Source organism: Schistocerca cancellata, chromosome 1 (assembly GCF_023864275.1).
Source record: "Schistocerca cancellata isolate TAMUIC-IGC-003103 chromosome 1, iqSchCanc2.1, whole genome shotgun sequence".
NCBI classification, from domain to species: domain Eukaryota; kingdom Metazoa; phylum Arthropoda; class Insecta; order Orthoptera; family Acrididae; genus Schistocerca; species Schistocerca cancellata.
In genome coordinates this window covers 900,302,439-900,323,006 of record NC_064626.1, presented here as the reverse complement: position 1 = coordinate 900,323,006, position 20,568 = coordinate 900,302,439, and the positions used below count along the sequence as shown (strand labels likewise).

General features: G+C 44.9%; 1 protein-coding gene across 1 annotated transcript in view; it reads left to right on the top strand.

Annotated features, from left to right (window-relative positions):
- LOC126112715 (uncharacterized) overlaps window positions 1-20,568 on the top strand; it is a 159,323-nt gene that overhangs the window by 30,302 nt on the left and 108,453 nt on the right. Inside the window, exon 4 of the mRNA XM_049915013.1 lies at window positions 20,002-20,162. Coding sequence (XP_049770970.1) covers window positions 20,002-20,162 — 161 coding nt within the window. The remainder of the gene's footprint in view (window positions 1-20,001; window positions 20,163-20,568) is intronic.

Here is a 20,568-nt window from a genome sequence, read left to right as displayed (position 1 = left end):
CTCTAACGCTGTACGGATTTATTTTGCCTTTTGTTTTGGTTTAATGTTATAACATTGAGTATCTGTAAAGGTTGTTGGATTAAATCGATATGAGAGTGTTTATTCTTTTCTGTGTAAAAAACTTTGATGCCATGGTTTGATTCTATGCAATGTAGTGTATCTATCATTTAAATTCTTTGTCCCAATTGGAGGAAGACAAAACTTACTGTATATATTTGGAATTTGTTTAAATAATATTTTGTAGAAATGTCAATATGTGCAAATGTCCTGTTTTATTTAATATGCTTGGTTGCTGTTATATAAACTGCTAACCTTCACTTAGGGTTCTTAGTTATTTTGTATGTAAAAGGTGTTGTGGTTCCCCTCGGGAACGGAACTGTGTAACGCGCGCAAATTGTGGTTGGCCTAGGTAGGAAAGATGGAACCAAGAGTCAGTCGGGGACGAGCTACCAAACTGTCAACTGCTTATGTAAAAGTTGTATATTGTGCTGGTGCCGAGAGAGGCTTTCCGTGCCGCTTTCCAATGCCTCCGATGGATGGATAAAGAGTTGGAACTATTCTGGAATTGATATCTAGCATCGCCACCAAGGAATGACAAGAGTCCAGCAATTCTACCTGCAAATCCACCTACCAACATGCAGACGCCACCACATTGCGCAATCACTGTAATGTACAGTGAAAAATCAGCTTATTGGATGTGTTAGTGTGCTCAAATATAAGGTAATTTATAACTGAATTTATGTACCTACCTCGATTTTTTTTCCTTGTCGTAACACCTCTCAGGTTCCTCTCCGTTTGAACTAAAGTGATTACCCTGTGTCCTTATTGAAAGAATATTAAAGCCTAGTGTTTTAACTAATTAATGCCTCTTGAACATAGTAAAAAGAAAGATAAAGTTAATGTGGCAAGAGAGAGTGAACTAAAGTAATTGATGCTTGCAGAAAATAAAGCACAACGAGCATGATAAGACATAAGAGCAAAAATATCACATTCGACATCCACAACAGTTTCGAAGAGCGATAAAGAGACAATCTGGGATAGGTGCATGCAAATGCGTGCGTTGCGTCTGTGGCCTTCCAAACTCTCATTGGAGAAGGTTTTCTAGTTTTTTTACAAGATCTAATCGGAAATGAATATATGTAAATAGTCTCTAGTTATATATTATACATGCAATACGCAGTTCTGTGTTCTGCATTAACTGTTACAAATTACATTTTTTTTTTTTTTTAAATTCTACACACACGGCTGTCATGTATTTTGGTTCTGAGCACTATGGGACTTAACGCCTGAGGCCATCAGTCCCCTAGAACTTAGAACTAAGGACATCACACACATCCATGCCCGACGCAGGATTCGAACCTGTGACCGTAGCAGTCGCGCGGTTCCGAACTGAAGAGCCTAGAACCGCTCGGCCACCACGGCCGGCTGTCATGTATTTTGTTCATCAACTTCTTCTATTACATTAAAAAACTGAATCTATTTTGTGACTCATTCATTACGCATTTTTATTTTATTTTTCATGTACATATAAAGAATAGTTTTTTCCCACACAACAGTCATGAAACAACTTTGTACATTTATGAGACCAGTGTTGCTCCTGGCGCACACAATTTTCAAACAACTTACGGGAATTCAGCCAGGTACTTTTTACAGCTGTAAATAGTACCTGACTGAGTTCCTGTAACTTGTTTGAAAATTTGTAATTTTGATTACAGCAGTGAAAAGTTTGACTTCTTAGCTTATGCTCACCAAACGAATCGTGTCACCGTCTTCTCAACAAGACAGCAAGGAAATGCAAAGATCTAACACTATGAAGATGAAATAACAAATTCATTAAACGTCTAAGCATCACGCGTGCACTTTTCACTGTAGGCCACTCACTTGTCACCCTTCGCTGATTTCTCGTCCGCTACGAGAACCAGCGACTGTGCTCCGGCTAGTCTCCCGGTTCCCCTCTACTGAGCTTGATGCGCGTGCTGCCAGCTTCTAGTACGTAGACACGCGAGATCCTTCAAGTGGTACAATACATTGTATGTTGTAGATAAACTATACGTAATAGCAGTATATACACTGGCGAGTATAATGATGCCACCTGAACGAACACACGGCAGGACGTGATGGAGTTGTCGAAGACTGGACTGTTCTTCGAAGGGAGAGCTTAATATCTCACGATAATTATAATGATACCGACGAGTCGGCAGAGACGCTGCTAGTCTCCAAGTGGGAGACTTAACAAAAGTTCTCGCGAGGGGCGCTCAAAACGAGCACAATGGGAGGGTCCAGCGACGTGACGGCCACAATAAGCAAGGGCGACGGGGAGGGGGACTGATAACACAATGCAGTGTTTAGTATGAAGCCGTCTGCGAGCGATGTTCAAATATCTACCTATCTTCCGTGTCTTCTTTTTTTGCACTACATGCTAGGCTCTGGGATTCTAGACTTGGCTTGTACTTTTGTAACAATTTGATTCTCCATTCACTTTTGTTACCAACTATGTCCGTGTCCGCAAGTTCTTTGCAGCGTTCAAACATATAAGCAAAGAAGGCAAATATATGGGCACAACAACTTCTCATCGACTGACTATTCCCTTGCCGTAACTTAACTGATATTTAATGGCTAACATTACGTTCTGATTACGCTTAAATTACAACATGCACCGGCTCACATCACCCTCCGGTAGATCCCGTGATATAAGCATTGCTTACAATAGACATGGTTGTAAGAAAGACTCGCGACTGGTCACGTACTTGTTAAGCGTTAGGCAGTTTCGTAACTCTTTATATGTTTCCAAAAGAATTCTACACACATTATAAGTTGAATTACGGCCTTTCCGTAGTGGTAACACCGGTTCCCGTCATATCACCGAAGTTAAGCGCTGTCGGGCTGGGCTAGCACTTGGATGGGTGACCATCCGGCCTGCCGAGGGCTTTCGGCAAGTGAGGTGCACTCAACCCTTGTGAGGCAAACTAAGGAGCTACTTGATAGAGAGGTAGCGGCTCCTGTCTTGTAAACTGACATACAGCCGGGAGAGCGGTGTGCTGACCACATGCCCCTCCATATCCGCATCCAGTGACGCATATGGGCTGAGGATGACACGGCGGCAGGTCGGTAAATGGTGACAGGTCGGTACCGTTGGGCCTTCCAAGGCCTGTTCGAACGGAGAGAAGTTGAATCAGACTAACTCAGTTTCTCACGAGCGTATAAGCGATTATTAGAGACAGCTGTTGAGTTTGGCAGACAGCACTCCTAGCACCGTGGCGTTGGAACAGTTTGGCATGGATCTTGTCAGACTTGGTCTGTAAGAGTCGAGAACAGAGTGGACAAGACGCGTGGTATCCGAGCAGTTGGTCGCAACCAGGTCATGAGTGACCAACATTTGAGGCAATCAATCTCTGAGGTTACACTTTTCACGTGCCGCTACGTGAACGGTATATCGTGGGTATTTCAGTTCTAGGATAACCGTCGTCGATGGTCGAGGGGGTGTATACAACATGGATCGTAGTTGACTGTCGAAGATTGTAAAAGTGATAAGATGAGCAGATCACTCACCAATTCATTGTTGGACGACAACAATTTGTGTGTGGCCATACCACCTCGTCGCCACGGGGCACAAAGCCCACCGCATCAGGTATGTCCATCTGATCAGCGAACGTCAAGAGCATACAGTGGTCACTATGGCCTTTGGATCGGCGAAACACGGAGAAAAGTTCACCTGGATTGACAGGTCAAGCTAAATGCTGTTACCTACCTAAGAGTACGTCGAAATCTTCCTCAGATAGTGCATCCCACTTATCAACAGGGCATCGTACAGGCAGGAGGCTGACCTGGTATTCTAATGTGGTGCATGTTCACTTGGACTCAATTCCCACCAGTCTCGTAGAGTTGTGGGCGTCTGTTAAGTGTCCGTATCAGAATGACTTGCGGGGTATACGCCACAAGGTTTCGCCGCTTACATCTGGCCGAAATCAGGAGCTCCATGCCGCTATGTACGGGGTTTGTGCAAAAAATTCCGGAATATTCGTAATTTCGCGCCAATGGTATATTAGAGCGAAATGCGGTTGGCATCCCTGAACAAGCCTATATTTAATGTGGAACTGCCGGAAGTTTCATTGTTGTATGTCAGTTAGTTATTTTTCAGTGCTGTATTTGAGCAGAACAGTTTGCGAATTTCGAGATGGCCGAGTTAGAGGAGCGACGCGTCAGCATTAAATTTTGCTTATAACTCAATAAAACAGTTACAGAGACAAATCAAATGATGCAGGAGGCCTACGATGATGAGTGCCTAAACCGTACCCGGTGTTACGAATGGTTCACGCGGTTTGAAAACGGCCGGACGGAAGTTAAAAGATGACCCTCGTTCAGGATGCCCTTCGACGTCTACCGACAACACCTATGTCAGGAACGTCAACGAAATTGTGCGTGCCAATCTAAGACTGACTGTCCGACAGACTGCAGAAGAATGTAACATTTCAGTTGGATCACGTCATGAATCATGACGCAGAATCTTGGAGTGCATCGTGTTGTTGCCAAGTTCGTCCCACGGTTCATGAGTCAAGACCAGAAAGACTTTCGCTTCGCATCCTGTGAAGAGCTTTTGGATCGCGCAAATGAGAACGAGATGTTCCTTAAAGGAACGGCACGTAACTAGAGAATCATACTAACTTTCGTGCCTTGTCACTACACATCCATTCCTGATTATTTCGACGCTTGAGACTTCACGTTGTATACAACGTAACCTTTGAGATATTTTTCCTATCAAAGGTTAGTTTGCAGACTATATTTTGTAAATGCTTGACCTACGTCGGTCAATAGTACGTAAGTGTGATCACGGGGGCGTTGTATGCCCACTCACACCCTTCTTTAAATATTAGGTTCTGATTTATGCTATTAACCTACGTGAAACACTTATACTTGCTCACTATTACACCGTATTCTTAATTTATGTTTGCATTAAAAAGGGAAGAATACAACTCATGTTCACATTATTAGCTTGACCTTTGTCGGTCAATAAGTGTGTTGGCAGTGACGTTGTACGTCCTGACACACCCTACTTTAAACATTAGGTCCTTATTTCTTGGTAGTCTATGTGAGAATTTCCATCACGCTCACAATAATCCTCATCCTAAATCGTTAATAGCCTAATAGGCAATATCCTAAATAGGTAATATCTGATACACTAGAGTGTGTATTTCGACAATTAGGGTGATATAACCTATTTAAGTGCGTAGGGGTCTTGAACCCACTACTAACTAATAATTAACTTGTTCCTTTAAGAGTTTGTTCCACGTCACCCTTGTGACTATATACAGTGGACGGACTTCCATATTATATTTGTAGTTAGTGTATGTTTGGTTAAGTTATTTCAGGTTTCTTAAACACAACGTTGACCATATGTGCATAAAGTCATAAATGATACCCTAAGTTTTACACACCCAGCCAATCATAAATGCGTAGCAATGTAGTGCCATAACATAACAACGTTAGTCAAATTTCGCGTTAGTAAGGAAATTTCTTATCAGTTAATAAAATTTCGTTTTATACACTCCTGGAAATTGAAATAAGAACACCGTGAATTCATTGTCCCAGGAAGGGGAAACTTTATTGACACATTCCTGGGGTCAGATACATCACATGATCACACTGACAGAACCACAGGCACATAGACACAGGCAACAGAGCATGCACAATGTCGGCACTAGTACAGTGTATATCCACCTTTCGCAGCAATGCAGGCTGCTATTCTCCCATGGAGACGATCGTAGAGATGCTGGATGTAGTCCTGTGGAACGGCTTGACATGCCATTTCCACCTGGCGCCTCAGTTGGACCAGCGTTCGTGCTGGACGTGCAGACCGCGTGAGACGACCCTTCATCCAGTCCCAAACGTGCTCAATGGGGCACAGATCCGGAGATCTTGCTGGCCAGGGTAGTTGACTTCACCTTCTAGAGCACGTTGGGTGGCACGGGATACATGCGGACGTGCATTGTCCTGTTGGAACAGCAAGTTCCCTTGCCGGTCTAGGAATGGTAGAACGATGGGTTCGATGACGGTTTGGATGTACCGTGCACTTTTCAGTGTCCCCTCGACGATCACCAGTGGTGTACGGCCAGTGTAGGAGATCGCTCCCCACACCAGGATGCCGGGTGTTGGCCCTGTGTGCCTCGGTCGTATGCAGTCCTGATTGTGGCGCTCACCTGCACGGAGCCAAACACGCATACGACCATCATTGGCACCAAGGCAGAAGCGACTCTCATCGCTGAAGACGACACGTCTCCATTCGTCCCTCCATTCACGCCTGTCGCGACACCACTGGAGGCGGGCTGCACGATGTTGGGGCGTGAGCGGAAGACGGCCTAACGGTGTGCGGGACCGTAGCCCAGCTTCATGGAGACGGTTGCGAATGGTCCTCGCCGATACCCCAGGAGCAACAGTGTCCCTAATTTGCTGGGAAGTGGCGGTGCGGTCCCCTACGGCACTGCGTAGGATCCTACGGTCTTGGCGTGCATCCGTGCGTCGCTGCGGTCCGGTCCCAGGTCGACGGGCACGTGCACCTTCCGCCGACCACTGGCGACAACATCGATGTACTGTGGAGACCTCACGCCCCACGTGTTGAGCAATTCGGCGGTACGTCCACCCGGCCTCCCGCATGCCCACTATACGCCCTCGCTCAAAGTCCGTCAACTGCACATACGGTTCACGTCCACGCTGTCGCGGCATGCTACCAGTGTTAAAGACTGCGATGGAGCTCCGTATGCCACGGCAAACTGGCTGACACTGACGGCGGCGGTGCACAAATGCTGCGCAGCTAGCGCCATTCGACGGCCAACACCGCGGTTCCTGGTGTGTCCGCTGTGCCGTGCGTGTGATCATTGCTTGTACAGCCCTCTCGCAGTGTCCGGAGCAAGTATGGTGGGTCTGACACACCGGTGTCAATGTGTTCTTTTTTCCATTTCCAGGAGTGTAGTTAATGCTCAAAATGTTCAAATGTGTGTGAAATCTTATGGGACTTAACTGCTAAGGTCATCAGTCCCTAAGCTTACACACTATCCTAAGGACGAACACACACACACACACACACACACACACACACACACACACACACACACACCCATGCCCGAGGGAGGACTCGAACCTCCGCCGGGACCAGCCGCACAGAGTTAATGCTCATCGGGATTCTATCAACTTAGTGCCTTGTTCTCTCACAAATTACGGTTTGACATTATAGGTTATTTCCCAGTACATAACATAAAGACAGCCAAAGGCAGGCACCGTTCACTTTCCGTGCGCGGCAGTGGATGACTGCTACCTACGGATTATGGCTCGGAGGAACCCTGACAGCAACGCCACCATGTAACGTTGACTCCAGGCCGACGTGGTCCTGATGACACGACAGCTCTTCGGAATGGCCGCGGCGCCCGCTGCCCGCTAATTGCCCACTCGCGGCCAGCCGTGTGATAACAGCGCGCACCGCCACTTAAACTTCGGCGCCGCGCGCACAAAATAACGCCGCCGATCGCTACACCAACACTGCACGCGCTCTGCTCGCCTCGCATAACATGGCGCCCGCCCGTCACTGAATTACCACCGTGTTAGGCGTAGCTCCAGTGTGGGCTGCTGTGCTGCGCTCGCAACGTTTCCACAGTTGTAAGATTAATCACCAGTTCTGAAATAAAAGTCTCTCCTTGCTCTTGTCTCGATTTATTCTATCTGCCCTCTCATCAACAAATTTAGTAGAAGTGCGTCCATTAACAAATTGTGTCATCAAACCAACGCTTGACTGCAGCTTACTTACGGAGAAACCGTTAACTGGCGCATCGACATTGTGCGTTTGCGGTCCTTTTGGTTAGGTCGTCATATCCTAGCTCCTTGCTCTGTTTTCAATCTCAGCTATCTGCGTTCAAACGCGGGTTCAAAAATGGTTCAAATGGCTCTGAGCACTATGGGACTTAACTTCTAAGGTCATCAGTCCCGTAGAACTTAGAACTACTTAAACCTAACTAACCTAGGGACATCACACACATCCATGCCCGAGGCAGGATTCGAACCTGCGACCGTAGCAGTTGTGCGGTTCCGGACTGACGCGCCTAGAACCGCTTGGCCACCGCGGCCGGCTCAAACGCGGGAATTCAACACTATTCTATATATAAGTATCTTACTTTCGCCATAAAAAGTTTAAATTTGTGGTAAGATCTTATGGGACCAAATTGCTTAGGTCATCGGTCCCTAGGCTTCCTTAATCTAACTTAAAGTAACGATATGGACAACACACATACCCGTGCCCGATGGAGGATTCGAAACTCCGACGGGGCAGCCGTGCAGACCATGACAAGACCCCCTAGACCGCGCGGTTTCCTCAGGCAGATGGGCAGCTGTGCAATGTAAAAATGGCTCTGAGCACAATGGGACTTAACAGCTATGGTCATCAGTCCCCTAGAACTTAGAACTACTTAAACCTAATTACCCTAAGGACATCACACAACACCCAGTCATCACGAGGCAGAGAAAATCCCTGACCCCGCCGGGAATCGAACCCGGGAACCCGGGCGTGGGAAGCGAGAATGCTACCGCACGACCACGAGCTGCGGACGCTGTGCAATGTACATACAGACAAACGCGCAAGTAAGTTGTGTCTCTGTTCGAGCGGATGAGTGTGAAGTAACCGACAACGACGAGAGAGGTTAATCCGGTGGTAGCAGAAAGCCTCATCTTCGCCAATAAAACCAAACGACGTGTAGCACTAGTTCAATGCTGGGATGGTTGCCGAGGACTCAAATCACTTAAGGCGGATTTCAAGATGGCCCTGAGCACTATAGGACTTAACTTCTGAGGTCATCAGTCCCCTAGAACTTAGAACTACTTAAACCTAACTAACCTAAGGACATCACACACATCCATGCCCGAGGCAGGATTTCAAGATGTTTCTCTGATAGGTTCACATTCGATATCTTTGCTTATGTTTGTCCATTGAGCTAACGCATATATTCCAATGACTTCGCTATTGATGGACTTTTAAAATTAATCACCCTCTCTTTACCCTCTTAAAAAGTGGTAAATGGACGACACTAGGGCTACGTTTGATATTTAATCCACGCCACTGGCGAGAAATCGGGCGATCTGGATCTCTGCTATCCACACGTTCACAGTGATGAGAAAGTACTGCCTCTCCCATCGGCTTAGTGACTTCGACCAAGGAGGGTGTGTGCTGTGTTTCAACAGCCCTCCTTTTAGAAGAATAAAGAGGTGATTTCTACAATTTGAAGAACTTCTATAGTTCTGGACTACGCTACTGGTCTAGCACAACGGAACACTTCAGTGCAACTTCATGCATTTTTCTGATGTTCTTAAGGCGTACGCTTTCTACATAACAACTTACATAAAATCAGTATACATACACGATGAAAATTATTGAACTACGTGAAAAACGTAAATCAGTTACAAACTACGGCGTGCAAGCACTTCAATCAACATGTAAACGTCACTACAGATAAACAAATTTACGTTTTGACATGTTCGATATGCCTGCCGTCATTGGCGATGATATGGCGCAGAAGAATAGCGAAATTCTGCATGACCCGCTGAAGTGTCGCCATCGATGACCTCCTGAATGGCTGTTTTCAGCTCAGCAATGATCTTGGGATTATTTCTATAGACCTTGTCTGTAATATAGCCCCACAAAAAGAAATCGCATGTGTCCAGATCCACCGAATATGATGACCAATCGAGGGCCATGCCGGTGGCCTTCGATATCCCAGACCCAGAATGCGGTCCTCACAACTGCTCCTCCAAGGCATCAAACACTCTCCTGCTTCTATTACCTCGAGCTCCGTCTTTTTGAACCACACCTTGTAGAAATCAGGGTAACTTTGGATAATGGGGATGAAATCATCTTCCAAAACCTTCCTACTGTTCGGCAGTCACCGTGTCATCAAGGAATATCTCACCGATTATTTCGTGCCTATACACTGCACACTACCCACGTGACCCGTTGAAGATGAAGAGACTTCTCGATCGCGAAATGCGGATTCTGAGTCCCCCACATACGCCAGTTTTGCTTATTGACGAACCCATCCAAATGAAAGTGGCCGACAACAAGGCGCGTGCGCAAGCGCATACTAATTTCCATCATGCCCCGCGGTCAGCCGTGCAGTTTGAACGTCCTAATGCAAACCTTTGAGAAGTTACGACGATATAATTGTCAGCCTGTAGCTTATGTCCGAAAACATGCGGTATAAAATTTCCATCTTGATCTGGAGATAGGGGATGTACCTTTATCCGCAGTTTTACGTCAGTCTATGTCACTACATATATCAAAGCCTAAAAACAAGGATTTAATGGCTCGTTTACACAGAAGTCATAAGAATCAGTTGAAAGAGAATGGAGGAGAGTGGCCTTGCAGTAGCCACATTCTGGTGCTCTGCTTAAGTGATTGAGGGTAACCACAGAAATCGTAATTCTCAATCGCCAGAAGTACGGCGGCAAAGCTGTTGGCAAAAACACAAAATAATTTCTGCGATATTTCGGGGCAACTTGGAACGTAAGCAAGAGCACTCTCTACGTCGCAAATAGAACTTGCGAGACGTCATACAGCATTTGTCGTGTTCAGGTGAAGGGCGTAATTGGTGTGTTACAACTTACACCTTATGAATATATGCTGCTTCTTAAGCATCAGCGCCGGCCGGTGTGGCCAAGAGGTTCTAGGCGCTTCAGTCTGAAACCGCGCGACCGCTACGGTCGCAGGTTCGAATCCTGCCTCGAGCATGGATGTGTGTGATGTCCTTAGGTTAGTTAGGTTTAAGTAGTTGTAAGTTCTAGGGGACTGATGACCTCAGATGCTAAGTCCCATAGTGCTCAGAGCCATTTGAACAACTTAAAAAAAAAAAAAAAAAAAAAAAAAAAAAAAAAGCGTGTCACGAAAATACGCCATTTTAGGGCAACGGCACATTAAAGATTCAACAAAAACGTATCGTTCATTGTGGGATTTGTTATAATTAAATGTCAGTTAATAACATATCGTTGATTAAACCCTTGAAGACCATAATATAAAATAAAATGAGCTTTATGGTAGAGTAGTTGGTAGGGACGCCACATTAATAAACAGAGGATAGTGGGTTCGCGTCCCGCTATATACAAATTTATTTTCAGCTTCGCATTTTCTAAAAGATTGTGGGATTTTCTTATGAAATTAATAGAAACAATTTCTGTAATATTTGAAGTGCGCTTTCTGTCAGGAGTGAGTTTTGTTCGATTTAATGAATTTTTATAGGCTGATATCTTTACTGGCTAGAACATTTATCTTTCGTTTTTGTCTTATCACATTTTCATGGATTTTGGAGTTTTTACTTATGTATACTACAGACAGAACAAGGTGACCAGCATATGGACAAGGGAGGAAACGTGCGCTTTATTAGAGATAATGTAGGAATTTTACGCGCGCCCGTTTTCGTGTGATTTGCGAACAGATTAAAGCCGACAATTGCCGCTGGCAGAGCGCAACGTCACGTTAAACATCTCGTCCTGTGAGGCGACGGCGCTGAGCCACGTGACGCTGCATTTCCCATCCGCGTCCACGTCTGCTTTACGCTATGGTTCAAAATGGTTCAAATGGCTCTGAGCACTATGCGACTTAACTTCTGAGGTCATCAGTCGCCTAGAACTTAGAAGTACTTAAACCTAACTAACCTAAGGACATCACACACATCCGTGCCCGAGGCAGGATTCGAACCTGCGACCGTAGCAGTCGCGCGGTTCCGGACTGAGCGCCTAGAACCGCTGGACCACCGCGGCCTCTCCACGCTTTTGAAAGCTACTGGAAAGAGACTGTCAAGAAAGCCAGCCAGATAAGCTGAGGCTGACAAAAAAATTAATTAAAAGCGGCTAGCGGGTCTGGTGTAGAGGCGTGATTTAATTGACAGGGAGACTGAGATCGGTTTGTGTGCGCCCGCGGCTACTCGACCCCGGCGGCCCGGGTGCAGTAAAAACGCGCGTCCCTCCAGCGCCGGCCTTATCTCGAGTTATCGCCCGGCTTCGGCGCCAGACCAGCCAAACGCATTTGGAATTCAAAACCAAGGGCGGCTGGGAGTCGCGTTCCCAGAACTGGGCGCCGTCCAACACACGGCTGCTGGGACGAAGAGGCGCGTGCCGGCTCGCCGTGGAACGCCCCGTGCTACACCGCACTACTGCGGCCGTACGAAGGAAGGAAGATTAGGGATGAACGTCCCGTTGAAGACGAAGTCATTAAGATGTTAGGGGCTACGAAACTGCACCGATTTATTTTGGATATAGGAGCCTGGAAAAACGTTTCGAGAATGTACTAGGACACATGCTAGAGTGCTGTCTGAATATTTGCAAGACTCTTAAAGGTAACTTGAAGAAGAAGACGGAGAAGTGAGAAGCACGATGGTATGTTCGTAATCAGTTCCTGAATCTACATTCGTTCTTTGCAAACGGCCGCGAGGTATCAATACAGATTAGCCCAAATGCCGAGTTAATCGTCGCCTTTGTCGTGTCACCCGTCCGTGTAAGTGGACGTGTATGTAAATCTTGAGTAGACTCTATACAGGGTGGACGTGTATGTAAATCTTGAGTAGACTCTATACAGGGTGTTACAAAAAGGTACGACCAAACTTTCAGGAAACATTACTCACACACAAAGAAAGAAAATATGTTATGTGGACATGTGTCCGGAAACGCTTACTTTCCATGTTAGAGCTCATTTTATTACTTCTCTTCAAATCACATTAATCATGGAATGGAAACACACAGCAACAGAACGTACCAGAACTTCAAACACTTTGTTACAGGAAATGTTCAAAATGTCCTCCGTTAGCGAGGATACATGCATCCACCCTCCGTCGCATGCAATCCCTGATGCGCTGATGCAGCCCTGGAGAATGGCGTATTGAATCACAGCCGTCCACAATACGAGCACAAAGAGTCTCTACATTTGGTAGCGGGGTTGCGTAGACAGGAGCTTTCAAATGCCCTCATAAATGAAAGTCAAGAGGGTTGAGGTCAGGAGAGCGTGGAGGCCATGGAATTGGTCCGCCTCTACGGTCACCGACTCTGTTGTTAAGAAGCGTACGAACACTTCGACTGAAATGTGCAGGAGCTCCATCGTGCATGAACCACATGTTGTGTCGTACTTGTAAAGGCACATGTTCTAGCAGCACAGGTAGAGTATCCCGTATGAAATCATGATAACGTGCTCCATTGAGAGTAGGTGCAAGAACATGGGGCCCAATCAAGACATCACCGACAATGCCTGCCCAAACGTACACAGAAAATCTGTGTTGATGACGCGATTGCACAATTGCGTGCGGATTCTCGTCAGCCCACACATGTTGATTGTGAAAATTTACAATTTGATCAAGTTGGAATGAAGCCTCATCCGTAAAGAGAACGTTTGCACTGAAATGAGGATTGACACATTGTTGGATGAATCATTCGCAGAAGTGTACCCGTGGAGGCCAATCAGCTGCTGATAGTGCCTGCACACGCTGTACATGGTACGGAAACAACTGGTTCTCCCGTAGCACTCTCCATACAGTGATGTGGTCAACGTTACCTTGTACAGCAGCAACTTCTCTGACGCTGATATTAGGGTTATCGTCAACTGCACGAAGAATTGCCTCGTCCATTGCAGGTGTCTAGGTCTTCCCCGGTCATAGGCTGCAATGTTCCGTGCTCTCTAAGACGCCGATCAATTGCTTCGAACGTCTTCCTGTCGGGACACCTTCGTTCTGGAAATCTGTCTCGATACAAACGTACCGCGCCACGGCTATTGCCCTTGCCAATCCACACATCAAATGGTCATCTGCCAACTCCGCATTTGTAAACATTGCACTGACTGCAAAACCACGTTCTTGATGAACACTAACCTGTTGATGCTACGTACTGATGTGCTTGATGCTAGTACTGTAGAGCAATGAGTCGCATGTCAACACAAGCACCGAAGTCAACATTACCTTCCTTCAATTGGGCCAACTGGCGGTGAATCGAGGAAGTACAGTACATACTGACGAAACTAAAATGAGCTCTAACATGGAAATTAAGCGTTTCCGGACACATGTCCACATAACATCTTTTCTTTATTAGTGTGTGAGGAATGTTTCCTGAAAGTTGGCCCTACCTTTTTGTAACACCCTGTATACACTACAAACAACCCTTGAACTTTTTAAAATCTCTTGTTCACTCGGACCAAATACTGATCCCTGAGTAAGGGGTAGTAATCTTCACGCTCGCTTTCCAAAATGTGTGTCAAATATCTTCTGATTTGGCACTTCTACTTGGGAAGAGAGCGTGATGAATGCCTGCGCCTGAGGATGTTACTGTATACCGAAACTAATAGCTGGTAGGGGGGGGGGGGGGGGGGGGAAGTGGCTATACGCTAAAACGTGTATCATTTCTGAAGTGTATTGGTCGCTGTTTCTCTAATGATCTTTTTGTCAACGGGACATTAAACACAAGCGTTCCATTAAAAAAACACAACTTCAAATTGTTAGAATTTAGGTTCTTACAGACGTTTTCCTAACAAGTATTTAACAAAAACGAAACAAGTGATCGGTTGCGGTTATTGTAATTTTTTTGTCGAGTGACTAGGGCCTCCCGTCGGGTAGACCGTTCGCCGGGTGCAAGCCTTTCGATTTGACGCCACTTCGGCGACTTGCGCGGGGGGATGAAACGATGATGATTAGGACAACACAACACCCAATCCCTGAGCGGAGAAAATATCCGACCCAGCTGGGAATCGAACCCAGGCCCTTAGGATTGACTTCTGTCACGTTGACCACGCAGCTACCGGGGGCGGACGGTTATTGTAATAATGACTAAGACGTATGTTTTTCACAACAAATGCAAGCCGAGTAAAAACAGGTTGGGCCCGAATCTAGGTACACCAAAATAAATAGCCCATTCGACAGGACTGTAACATCTCCACATCGGTGCTGAAGGGCGCAATTCTGAAAGTACAGTTGGCCATACCGCCTATAGAACTGAAGAGTGAGCACTGCCTGTGGTGGGGGAAGTAGCCTTTCCCGGAAGAACGCTGCAAATGACATATAGGCACATGAGGAATCAGATCCTCGTCTAGCAGTGCACTGGAGTGTGTGGTGACTCACCTAGACCCTGTTCTGTGCGTTTTTTTTTTTTTTTTTTTTTTTTTTTTTTTGCTTTAGTCCTATCAGTTCCTAATTTCTGCATTTCGTTAGTATTAACTGATTTAGTAAGAAATGCTCTCCAGAAGCGTGTCTGCACACTGCGTCGCCACTGATTCAACATAGCCTGTGGAAGTTCCTTGTTACGTCACTGGGTAGAGAGAGTGGGGAGTCGCCTGCTCGCCCTGCAGTTTACGGACTGACCTTACAAGATTACCGCTGAAAACTCGTTACAACACTACCACGTTGGATCGTTGTTGCATAAAATTCGAAGGCTCAGGCAGCAAAATTCCGCTAGCAGACAGTGTGGGTAGAGGCTGGTCTACACATCACGTTTGTCGCCAGTCTTGCACGATCACGCCAGACTTATCAAATAAAACGTTACGCATGCACAGGAGTCTGACAATCTTGCACGGACGGAATGAAGTTTGACAAAGTCGGAAAAAAGGAATAAAACTGATGTGCTGGAGCTTTGTCTACACACAAGACTGCCGGCAAATCTGTGCATCCGTCTTATCGCTCGAACTTCATTCTGCTTACAATCTACTCCTGGTGACGCTAGCTGTTCCAACTGTCATTTCAGTGCGTGTAGTGGCAACAGAAAATGATACATCTGCGACACTGGAATCATGAAATTTTCACGAAGTTTAGAGATGTATCGATGTTTTCCTGCCTCTAGCAAGTAAACTCCAAGGATTACGGCAACAGAGACAAGAAAAACCAGGCATACGCAACTTTGGTTAATAAGTACAAGAACGTGGATCGTGAAGCGACAAACGAGTTGCTCACAAAAAGGTCAACTCATTTCGAATAATTTACAGTAAAGAGGGTGCGAAAATATAAGCGTCCATAGCATCTGGAGTCGGAATGGAAAAAAATTATAAATTTTCTTTTTGGTACTTTGATTTACTTGCGTTCTTGAATGTCGAAGTTCATGGGCAGGCACAGAAGATTCAGGAGTTAAGTAATAAAAATCACTTTTAAGTTTCTTGGCCAACAACCATTATTTATTCCGCTCCTCATGCGAAACAGCTAATTCAAGATCCCTGTAGTTCCTGCCATCAATAAAAACCTTAACGCTGCGGTTAGTTCCTCGTGAGAGTTGGTAGCCACCTCCGCGACACTACCTTTTTTAATTTCTGCGTTACAAACGTTAATAGTTTACAATATGTTTCTACGTCCATACTTAAGTAACTGCTCCAATCCTTTGGTTCCCGCTATAGATCTCGTACAAAATTCACACGGGAGAATACTATCTCTTCAATAACCAGTCCCGGAACCATCGTGAACTATGTGCAGAGTTTGTCTTCTCCTGCAGTTTAAGAGCATATAGCGCAACCGTCGTTACTGACTGTTCTTTCCCCATGCCTACTTCGGAACGACTGAGTTTGAATTATGTAGCTGCGCCATTTTTCTCAATCTTGTCATCAGTCTTGCATGAAGACGGATTAAAAAAAACAGCGCTACGTGTAGACCAGGCTTAAGGGGACCACATCCTGCCTATCCAACCCATGTTAATTAGACAAGTATTTGATCCATTTCTGAAAAAACTATTTGATGCAGGATCTTAATATTTTTACTGTATGTTACATGATGCTAACAGGGCTCAACTGTACTAAAATCTACTGTATCCATATTATAGTTTTTAAGAAATACTTTTTTAAATTTATTATCAAAGGATATTAAGTTTTTTCTGGAGAAAATATTTTTTGTGAACTTCCTAATGGGGGGAATATTAATGAATGTAGTACCAGAGGTGGCTTTTTTTATGTTATGCAGAGTCTCTGAAAATTTCATTCATTTATCTATGATAGTTTCTGATATAATGGAGTATATGTACTGAAAATTTTAGTTTGCAGAAAATTGACTTTAAAGAAAAAACTTCTGAAATTTGTTACTTACAGTTAATTAAAACTATCCTGCTGCATAAGATGGCCCTTCTTTGGCCTCTAGCAGGTCTTCCAGCTTCTTTTTCACCTTCCTGGATGTTTGTCTTGCTTTCTTGACCATATTAGATGCAGACCTGTCTCCATCGGCTATCCTCATTTTATCGCAATGTTGCAGCCCAGTGATCACATTTTCACCAGGATTAATTCCCAGGCCGGCCGGTGTGGCCGTGCGGTCTAGGCGCTTCAGTCTGGAACCGCGTGACCGCTCCGGTCGCAGGTTCGAATCCTGCCTCGGGCATGGATGTGTGTGATGTCCTTAGGTTAGTTAGGTTTAAGTAGTTCTGAGTTCTGGGGGACTAATGACCACAGATGTTAAGTCCCATAGTGCTCGGAGCCATTTTTTATTAATTCCCAGCTTTTTCAGTACCCAACACTTTCCAGTATTACCACAATCGAATGTAATAACAGCATCATGAACTCCTAGTTTAATTGCATGCATGCCTACAAACACAGTTTTAGGAAGGCGGTTCCAAATTATGCTGTTGAAACATTCATTTGGGTTCTGTGTCTGCCCATGCAGACATTTCCTTAGAAGGTCAGGATGAGCCAAGTCTCTGAAAATAGATTTAATTGCTGTAATAACAGCAGCAGGAAGAGAATGTAGGTGAGAATAAGATTCTCCAGTTGCCTGAGCCCTATTGTATTTACACCACGAATTTTCTCCTGATGGATACAATCCATGACATGGTTTATAATCAGTAGAGGACTTATGGAAGAATATGGCCCGAACATCTCTCTTCATTGCCTCCTGATTTTCTTTATTTCTCCTATATTACCTGCCCACAGTATACGTACAAGTTTTCTATTTCTGTTTTAGTTAACCGACCCTCTCCGGTCAACAACTGAAGGGCTTATTTCAATAGTGGTACAGGTCCATTTTTGTTCATTCTGAGCCGGCCATTGTGGCCGAGCGGTTCTAGGCGCTTCAGTCTGGAACCGCGCGACCGCTACGGTCGCAGGTTCGAATCCTGCATCGGGTATGGATATGTGTGTGATGTCCTTAGGTTAGTTAGGTTTAAGTAGTCCTAAGTTCTAGGGGACTGATGACCTCAGATGCTAAGTGCCATAGTGCCCAGAGCCATTTGTTCATTCTGAGATACAGAGTCCTAAAGTTAAATGAGCGCTGAAAAATCTGCAGTTGAGATACCAGAAATATTTCTGATATTTCAGCTGCAGATTTTTCAGCGCTCATTTAACTTTATGACTCTGTATCTCACATTGAACAAAAACGGACTTTTACCACTGTAGAACCAAGCCCTTCAATTTTTCCATCTTCTAATTTTTTCCTCTCATATCAACAGTTAGTTTTCTCAGCCTTGTTCCCCGACGTCAACAATTTTCCATCTTCTAATTTTTTTCCTCTCATACCTACAGTTAGTTTTCTGCCTTGTGGCACATTAACACACGAGGTAGGAAAATGCTCTTTAAATGCTCGAAAAGAAAAATTTTCAGCAAAATCCTTTTCAGAGTACTTCAATAAAACCTTAATTTATCTGAATATGATGAAAACCGAAAATCGATTTTTTTCGACCTGAACCACCCTAGGACACCTAAGGGGGGGTTCGTTGAACCCACAATTTTTTTTATGTCCCCTGCTTTCGCCCAAGTAACTTTCATACTACATATTCCCTTTCAGTTATTGTTTGTTGGCTATTTTATGAAACGTTAGTGTCAATATATTTTATAGAAAATTCCTGCTTTGAAAGAAAAAATAAATAAACTTATTATGGGCCCAACAAACACCCCCCCCCCCCCCCCCCCCAGGCTTCCATGCTATAGAAAATTTCACTCAGTAGGATTTCGTATTTCTCATCTCTACAACAATGCTAGTTGGTTGGTATTCTTGATATTCAGAACAATCGGTTTACTTTCAGAGGAAGTGATTGTTGATGTCAGTCAGCTGTTATTTATCTTGTAAACTTGTGAGTTAGTGCAGTTCCAAACACGTAGGCCTCCAGTAACTTTGGTGTCCTACACAGCAAAAATGAAACCAAGTAAAAACTTACTGATGTTGTCAACAATGCACCAAGATAAAGGCACTGTTGGAGGAGAGAATAAAACCGAGATAAATGCATATTATAATTCCACTAAAGGTGGAATTAATACCATTGATCAAATAAATGGCGCGTATGTGCACCTGCAAGAGGGGAACAAAGAGATGGCCTCTATCTGTATTTTACTCTCTCATTGACATTTGTGCTATCAATGCAACCACCATATTCATTCAGCAACATCCAAGATGGAAAGAAAAGAAACACAACAAACGGAAACTTTATCTTCTGCAAGCTGGGATGGAATTAGTGAAATTGCAGGTAGAAGAAAGAGGTGCCAATGCAAGAGGGTTATCTAACCAAATTGTTCAATCAATGGAGACTATTCTACAAAAGAAAATCAAAGAAGGGACAACAGAAGCACGTCAGCCTCCTGCAGGGAAAGGTCGGTGCCATATTTGTGTAAGAAAAGCTAAAACAAAGAAGCAGAAGTACAACAATCTAAGTAAACCAAAACAGTATTGTGGACAGTGTCATAAACATTGGTGTAACACACATTCAGAAAAAATTGTGAAGTATGTCTCTTGCCTTGAAGTTGAGGACTCAGAGTAGTCTATTGTATATGAACACATCTGTATTTTGTACTGTAATATGTCAATTTTTTACTCACTCAATTCAATATTTATAACAATGAACAACATTTATAAACCGATGCCTTAATTAAAATACATAAACCATTTTGAAAGTTGTAATTTTTCGTCAGTAAAACTTATTTAATACCTGTGGGCTCGCCGAACTCCCCCCCCCCCCCCCCTTAGGCATCCAAGTTAGAAAAAAAAAAAAGGCTTGGGCATCCTAGGGTTAAGACAAGTATTCTGCAGCGTCCAGTCTGTTGCTCGGTGGGCGCAGAGGTGAACGAAGAGGGCCGACGGCGGCGTGCGCGCACGCGCGCCTATCGTGCCGCACGAGCGCCGCCGCCGACTTGCTCCGTCTCTTCCGAAACGACCGGCCCGCCCACGAGCCCAGCCGTCGTCAAACTTGCGAGCAGTTTCAAGAGAGCACCTCGCCAAGTCTCACTCGGGCGGGCGACAGTTGCCGAACAACTTTAGCCAATCGTTATGGGACATTATCTCCAGCGGGCGTCCTAGCTTCCAGGTTGTCCCACTTTAACTTTCTTTCTCTCAACATTTTCGGCCGATCCTCTGCTGCGACAGACATACCGACTTTTGTGATACGTTCTGCTGTCGGCATCGGGAAGCAGCAAACCCGTAATGCCTACAGGTTCCTTGCGGGTCGAAACAGCTAACTGGTACATGCAAGTTTTATGTGATGAAGACTCTTTCTCACTTTCACTTTCGGTCAAAAGACGGAACACTCCAGGAATTGTGACTATTCTACCAGAAAATGCACTAAAAGAAATAACACTTGCAAGAGAAACACTAGTCACACAGAAATTCACATACGTACCAACTAGAT